We start from the raw sequence: 8,732 nt of genomic DNA, 5'->3' as shown, positions 1-8,732 counted from the left end.
TATATATATATATATATATATATCAACTAAGATAACACAATTTTTAATGTATTATTATAGTATAACTAGTGGGACCTGTGGAAATTCCACTGAACGAAAAAGATTAAGAGAAGCTATTTAAGAGATAAAGAATGATTTGCATTTTTATTTTTGTAAGTCACAATAATATATTATATAATTTAAAAATTTTCCTCTGCTAAGCACTTTATATTTCTCTCTTTCTCTCTACCTCTTCAACAAATTTTTAAACAATTTAATTTTCCCTTTAGTATTTCTCACTTTCTCTATCTCTCACATGAGTGATAGCATAATACATCAGTTGGCTATCTGCTTTCTCACTCACTCTCACATTCCCTCCTCCTCCTCCTCCTAACAAACTAAAGCGTAAAGTGTGAACGACAGGTAGAATAATAATATTTATAGATTAGTTAAAAATAAAATACTTTTCACTATCCACACACCATCATCATCAACATTATTGCTTTCAATAACAAAGCTCATTTCATTCCAGCTATTTTCTTTTTCTTGTTAAATATCTCTTTCTTTTTACCCTTCCCTCCACCCTACCGCACATCGTTAATACTTCTCACTGCCTCTTTTCTCTCACCGTCTTTTTCTCTCGCTCTTTGCTGCTCCCTTCAACTAACCACCTGACACATTTGGCCTAATTAAACATCTTTCTATACTTCTTCCTTCTGTACTCACACTTCTCTCTCTCTTTCCCTCACTTTTACTCCACCTCTCACTCACTCCGCCTCATTTTTTTGGGGTGCAAAAGGCATTATGTTTAGTGACTATCTTCAAAAGAGCCACACCGTTAATGAAGAGTACTACGCCAACTTGCTGAGGTAGTTACGAAGGGTTATTAAGACCAAGCACCCAGGAAAACTTGTTTCATCAGGGCAATGCTTTAGCACACAAGTCCTTGGTTTCAATGGCCGCTGTGTGTGACTGTGGCTGTGCACGGGTTGATCATCCTATTCTCCTGATTTGACCGTATCTGACTATTTTCTGTTCCCCCAAATAAAAAAAACAAAAAAAACACTTGCTTAGGAATCAGTGTCCCAGTGAGAGTGACATCATATCTGCAGTTGATGATTTTTTGACCAACGGTGAAAGCTTCTTCACCAATGGGATCCAAGCAACACCGATGGAAGAAGTGTGTGGACCGCAAGGGGGAGGGGCTATGTTGAAAAAACCTTGATCACATTCCATGTGAGAATATTGGTCATTCTATGAGCTTTTCAGCCGACCTTCGTATTTGTGTGTGTGTGTGTGTGTGTGCGTGAGAGAGAGAGAGAGAGAGAGAGAGAGATAGAGAGAGAGAGAGACAGAGGAAGAAACGGATATGAGTATAGGGAAAAGCAAGACAGACATCGGAGTAAGGGAAACGGTTAGGTAATAATGGTTTTTGTTGAATCTAGACACAATTTTTGAAATATTTTTGGTGTGTGTATGTGAAGAATGAGCAATTGAGGTCAACTTTCACGATATTCAGAATTATGTTTTTCTTCAATATTCATTTTGTTAACGATAATTATCTTCTGAATCAACTATAGGAACAAACGTCTCATTCATACACACATACACACTCATACGCACACATACAGACACACACATACAGACACACACATACAGACACATATACAGACGCACACATGTGTAACTGTACTGAATAACCGACTGAATTATAAACAACAACAACAGTTATATCTATAATTCTTAATTTGCAATACCATACATAAATGAAGAAAGAGCAAAGAAAATTGAAAAAATAAACACTATACATACATATCATTTATGTATATATGAATATAAAAATATAAACGCACACGCATACACACACGCGCGGATGCACGCGCAGACGCACGCGCACACACGCTCTCACAAACATAACACAACACAGTTAAACAATAAATTGGAGGATCATTCAATACTTTTCTCTAGTTTACCATTTTTTTAGTATTCACAAGGTAAAAATTGACAGTAACTGAAGCTTCGGCTAAGTGCCCGTCATCAGACAGTAGTTCGCTTTAGTTTTCAAGCCTTATATATAGATTTGGCAGGGTGTGACTTTGGTGGGTGGTGCAATGGATAGGAAAATTAGGTGTTATAAGTGAGTTCGAAGATAGAGTGAGGTAGTTACGTAGGAAAGGGAGATGGAGAAGGGCCGAAAGGAAATATATGCTTGAATGTTGAGTTGGGGAAGAAGGTAGGGACAGTGTATGATAAAGGAAGATTGTTATTGTTTGGGTCATATATATTATATATGTACACACACACACACACACACATATATATATATATAGATATGCAGGGCAGGGAATCATCAATTAGTAATAAAATTAATAATTAACAATTCTGCCGGGTAGCTCAGTATGAAAAAAACCTTTTTCGGTAAAATTTATAATCATAAAAATATCGCTATCAATCTGGAGTAATAATTTGTAGTTTTGAAATCAGTAGTTCTTTGACTGCTATTTCTGAATTCTCAGTATGTTGGAGAAGCAGGTTACTGTCAATCCCTATATATTTATGATTATATATATATATATATATATATATATATATATATATATATATATATATATATATATATATATATATATATATGTATATATATATATATTACTTGGAAAAATGCGAGCATGAAAAGTAATATTCTTAAGATTATAAACCTTGAAAAGTACAGGAAAAGTTATTACACCTGTAAAAGTATAGGACAAGTTATTACTTCTGGTAAAGTAAAGAATAAGAAACTTTTTACTTAAAATATTGCAGCAAAGAATGCCAGTTCTTCTAATTTATCACTCTTTACAGTTCTCATCTTTTAAATTTATTGTACAAAAATGCTCAGCTAATTTGTAAGTTTGTCTAATTAGTCACTTTTTTTCTGTATTCAAGGTAGTAAATTAGTAAAATTCTACTTAAATAAGTATAGTGTTATTTTTAAAATATAATAAAATAAGTTTTAATATTCAAATTTTGATTTTAGCTGCAATATTTTAAGTAAAATGTTTCTTATTCTTTACTTTACTAGAAGTAATAGTTTGTTCTATGCTTTTACACCTGTAATAACTTGTCCTGTACTTTTCCAGGTTTATATGTTTGTGTGTCTGTGTTTGTCCCCCCAAATTGCTTGATAACCAATGCCGGTGTGTTTACTTAGCGGTATACATACATACATACATACATACATACACACACACACACACACACACACACACACACACACACACACACACACACACACACACACACACACATATATATATATTTAAATATATATATATATATATATACAGACATATATATACATATAAATACGCACATATATATGCATATAAATCTATATATATATACATGTATATATACACATATATAGATCTATACATATGCATATATGCATATACATCTATACATATACATCTGTATGTATACATATACATATATACATACATATATATGTACAGATGTATATACACATATACGTACGCACTCACACAAACATGTATACAAGACGGAGCAGATGTGGCGGTAGGCCTAGAGGGTCTAAAGAGTTGAGGAACTCCGTTGGGAAATTCACCGATTCATTTGCATCTACCATCGTATCTACAGATTTGTATGTGAAAGGAGCACCAGGAAGTGATAGCAACAGTTGATCATTGAGTTTTGTAACAGTCACGTTTTTCGGAGGCAACTCTGCTCTTTTAGACAGCCATTCATGATTGAGATAATTATCTTTTAAATGGGGAAACACTTTATCAGTGAGTTCAGCCACAGATGAAACGGGAATTGAGAACGTGTGGACGTCCATTTCCCCATCAGAGTCAGGAGGCACTTTACCGTTGCCAAGTTTCAGAATGTCACTTCCGAAGTTAGCCGACGTTTGGTCACCGAGCAATCGAGCCCTCATGTTGATTGTCAGGGTCAGTGACTTGACATGACGCCAGAGCGGAGACGACTTAAGGCATGCTTGAACCTCATCTGCTCGCGTGCCTTTGGGGATAACAGGGAGAGTTTGCCTAAAGTCACTTGAAAGCAAAAGCGTGACACCTCCCATGGGGGCTTCGCAACCCCTGATATCCTGAAGGGTCTGTTTAATGCGTCGAAGGCTCCCTTGTGGGCCATAGTACACTCGTCCCACACAATAAACTGACAGCATTTCAGCACTTGGTCTTGGTCAGAGTTCTTGCTTATATTGCAGGTAGGAGTTTCTGACTTAGTTAAATTGAGGGGCAACTTAAAGGTGGAGTGTGCAATTCTGCTGCCAGGCAGCAAAGTTGTAGCAATCCCTGAAGATGCGACCGCAACCGCAATGCTCTTTTGCATCCTGACCTTCGCTAGGATGAGCCTCGTTAGAAAGGTTTTGCCTGTAGCCCCTGGAGCATCAAGAAAAAAACACCTTTCCTGTGACGCACATGATCAGTCACAATAGTATAAACATGCCGTTGATCCGGAAGAAGCTTTGGTTCAGTTTCTAGGACAAAATTGGCAAGGGCATCTGTATCGTAGGGCGTCTCTCGCAAAAGAGCTGTAGGAAGTAAATTTGACTCTGAACGCAGCGGTTTAAGCAGACCTAAATGAGGGTAAGTCATTCCCATCGAGTGATGCAACTGTATTTTCAATGTCGATCAAAGCTTGATTGTATACCTCATCGCTTATACTTTCTATCTCAGGAAAAAGCATCGCCTGACGTATGAAGTCCTACGATAAGTCGTCTTTAAATTTGAGTCCAGTTCAGTTCACAAATTTGCAGCATAACAGCAAATAGAGCTCATAGACGCTTAGGTGTCTAGGATGCAACAGCTTCGAATAACATAGCCTCCCATTGCGCATCGTCTTCCAGCAAACCGCGCTTGAGGCATGCTTCCCTGTAAGTGCTGCAAACAGAGCCATCGACAGTCCTTAAGTCATCAAACAACTGAAGCCCATGTACCTCATATAACAGAAGGCGAAGAAAAAAAGTACTCATTTTGGCTCGGATGCACCGTGTAAACTCTCAAAGACAGCTGTCAAACTTTACACCAGGTTGTCCGTCAACTGGCTGGCGTGACTTTCTGCGCACCCATTGTTGCTTAGACCATTTGTAGTAGGACGGAACCTGAGGATAAAGCAGAGTTGATTATTTTATTATTTTATTATTTTATTATCTTAATATTTATTACTTTGTACTTTTTTGATTTTTATTATAGGTCTTTTTAGTGTATTTACTTAATAATTTTTTCTATATGTGATTGTGGATTTTCATGGATGAATTCAATAACTGTTTTTTTTCCTCTAAATTATATATTTATATATTATATATTGTGAATTTTCATTTAATTTTAATTTTGATAAATTAAATTAAATTGAATTTTTCCCTGTAAATTTGGATTTTTATCCCTAATATTATTATCATAATCATTATATATATATATATTTCGGTTTTGGATTTGGTTTGCAAGATTTTTTATGTGATTTCGTGTTTTGAAGCATATTCTGTTGTGTCTGGGGAGAGTCATTTTCTTATTGTGCCTTAAAATTTAACACACTCACCGGTAAAATTTCCACTTATTTCTCACTTTTTAAATTTTCCTAAATTTTAAGGCACAATAAGAAAATGACTCTCCCCAGACACAACAGTATATATATATATATATATATATATATATATATATATATATATATATATATATATATATATATATATATATATATATATATATATATATATATGTATATATATATATATATATATATATATATATATATATATATATATATATATATATATATATATACACACATATATATATATATATATACTTAAATATATATATATATATATATAAACTTAAATACTGACTCATCAGATGGTATCTATGAATATTGATTAATTGGTATATACTGGTATTAATAAAGAAGTATTGAGGTAAAAGAACATGCTAATTATATATGAACAAAATTATAATCTAAGCAGTTTTTACAAGTAGAGAACCATATACGCGTTCGCCACTAGGGGTGAACAACCTGTATAGGATTCTGAGAATTACGATGTCCTTACAGTTCGTGCTGACGAGAAACAGATATTTTCGGTTAGAGAATATTAATTTCGAAACTGGTTCACGAATAATAATGTTTTATTTATATAATTTTCACTGTCTTGCCCGAATACGGTTTGGTATTTCGCTGAATTTCATTTGAGAACTATTAGGTCTTAGTAGACACATTACATGTGATCTTCTAGCACATTAACTCTCAATTTAGTGGTCGTCGTTATACACACACACACACACACACACACACATATATATATATATATATATATATATATATATATATATATATATATATATATATATATATATATATATTTATTTATATTTATAATATATATATATATAAAATATAGAGTGTTTTTGATATTCCTTGATACAGTTATAATATTCGGAGAGAAGATTTTTTCTCAAAGACTTAAAATTGAGAAAAGAATCTTTTTAGAAAGTCGAAAGAAACTAACCTTTGGGAAGAGATAAAATGTTTGTGGTGTTTGCTTCTATGGATGTGCAAGCGCCTTCAGTTCTTAACGTTTTGAAGCACGTGTTATTATATATAGTGAAAAAATTGTTTTCAGTAAAATTGTTGTTGACTATTTCCGGTTTAGTTTAGGACTCAGAAATCTTATGAAATATTCATCCTTTGCCTTCTGGAGAAGGTCGTTCTCTTCATTTATTTTATGAATAGGGAAAATTGTAAATTTTCCTTGTGCACAGGTGTCCAAATAATCGCTACATGATCGTTTTATTTGATGTCTGTGCACATTTACCGGATTGGTTAGTTTCGTTTTCGTTTCCTCGAAATAATGTTCGTTGCGTCATGGGCACATATATATATATATCAGGTTTTTACTTTTACAGTTTATATTTGCATTCACCCTTAATTCTTTTCCATTCTTGAATTTTTTGGCTGGTCCCTGTTGTATTAAATCACATGTCCCACATGGGGGGTCTTCACATTTGGTAACGTGCATCATTTCCTCTGATGCAAATCGTACTTTGGCTAGAAGTTTCTGAAGACTTGGTGATTGCCTTCCGCTGTTGATTATTTATTGTTCCTTGATTATTTGTCGGAGACATGGGGACTGGTGTAGAATTGGTAGAAGACGTTTGGCTGTTTGTAGAATATTGTAGTTCTTGGGATTGTGAGTGATAGCAAATGGGATATTTTTATGTTAATTTTTCCGTTTATCCTCAGTGTGAGTGTTTTTTCTTCTTAGTGTAGATATTGGGATACTTTTAGCTTCAGTTATCGCTTGGTCTATTAGTTTGGTGGAGTATTTTTATTTTTTAAGGAACAATTTAAGCTCTGGATCCCACCAAACTAATAGACCAAGCGATAACTGCTTTTAACTGTAGATAAGTTTGATTTGATCTACTTTGGGAAAGAGGAAACTCTGAAATTACCATATGCTCTTCCCTCGGCGACTCCCTAGTTTCATCCAACAACACCAGAGATCTTGGAGTAATTGTTAATAACAATCTAAACTGGAGTTCCCATGTAAACAGCAAAGATGACTTGGCCCTCAAGATGTGCTCCTGGATTCTGAGAACTTTCCGGTCTAGAGATGCCTACACCATCATCCTTCTGTACTCTACTTTACCGGTTGAGGTAAAGTAATTGTGACGTAATGTTGCTTTATTTTACCGGTTGAGGTAAAGTAATTGTGATGTAATGTTGCTGTGTGTACCGAGTTCGATTTTTGTAGTGGGCAGAGAGCACGGGAGCCAAGTCTTGGATGGATTTTAAAATTGATGCCAACATCATTTGGGTAATATTGATGGAATATTTTCTAAATAACACAAATGAATAATAATATAGATTTAATCAAAAGATTAAATGTGGTACTTAAAATGTTTGAGGCACCAGAATTTGGTAGGATAAAAACCAAAAACAAAATCAAGAGATTTGGTGAATAAAATTTGAAGATAAGCAACAAAAATTCAATAGGTTATAGCCGTACGTACGTTTCGTACAAGCTCCATTTATTCACGTAGTGAAAACACCACAGAATGTATAATGATGTAGCATTCCTGGTGGCGTTGAAGAGAGTAGAGATTGAATTTTTTTAGTCAACCCCCCAATAGTCAATGCCTCTCATGCCGTCTATCTTTCTTTTTATTGACCTATGGAGTACTTTTACTTTCATAATGAGTTGCTTCGTATGGGGGGACCACAGTGGGCAACAGTATTCAAATTAGGGTCGGGAAAAAGTAGAGCAGAGAAGGATGATGGTGTAGTCATCTCTAGACTGGAAAGTTCTCAGAATCCAGGAGCACGTCTTGCGAGCCAAGTCAACCATGCTATTTACGTGAGAACTACAACTTCGATTATTATCAATATTTACTCTAAGGTCTCTGATGTTGTTGGATGATATTAGGGATTTCAGAGTTTCTTCTTTTCCAAAGTGGATCAAATCAAACTTATCTTCATTGAAAAGCGTAATGTTTTTTCCGCCCATTGGACAACAGCAAATAGATCTAACTGAAACCATGTTCGGTCTCCCATGCCGTTAATGGCTTTCTGGAATTAGGAATCATCTGCAAAGATTTTCAATTTAGAATGTTTGAAGACATCTGCTATGTCGTTGATGTAAATAATGAAGAGGAGTGGGCCCAACACAGTACCTTGTGGGACACCACTTCTGACTTTGGCTGAGCTGGATCGTATTCCCATATATCATCTATACATCA

General features: G+C 34.7%; 1 protein-coding gene across 1 annotated transcript; it reads right to left on the bottom strand.

Moving 5' to 3' along the window:
- Positions 1-3,499: 3,499 nt before the first annotated feature.
- On the bottom strand, positions 3,500-4,165 carry LOC149133228 (uncharacterized). The gene has a single exon (XM_089360596.1). The coding sequence runs from the start codon at positions 4,163-4,165 to the stop codon at positions 3,500-3,502; it is 666 nt and encodes a 221-aa protein (XP_089216722.1).
- Between the last annotated feature and the right edge of the window lie 4,567 nt (positions 4,166-8,732).

This window comes from Octopus bimaculoides, chromosome 11 (assembly GCF_046866305.1).
Source record: "Octopus bimaculoides isolate indiv1 chromosome 11, ASM4686630v1, whole genome shotgun sequence".
In the NCBI taxonomy this organism is placed as follows: domain Eukaryota; kingdom Metazoa; phylum Mollusca; class Cephalopoda; order Octopoda; family Octopodidae; genus Octopus; species Octopus bimaculoides.
The sequence above is the reverse complement of the archived record's forward strand: the minus strand, read 5'-3'. Positions and strand labels throughout refer to the sequence as shown.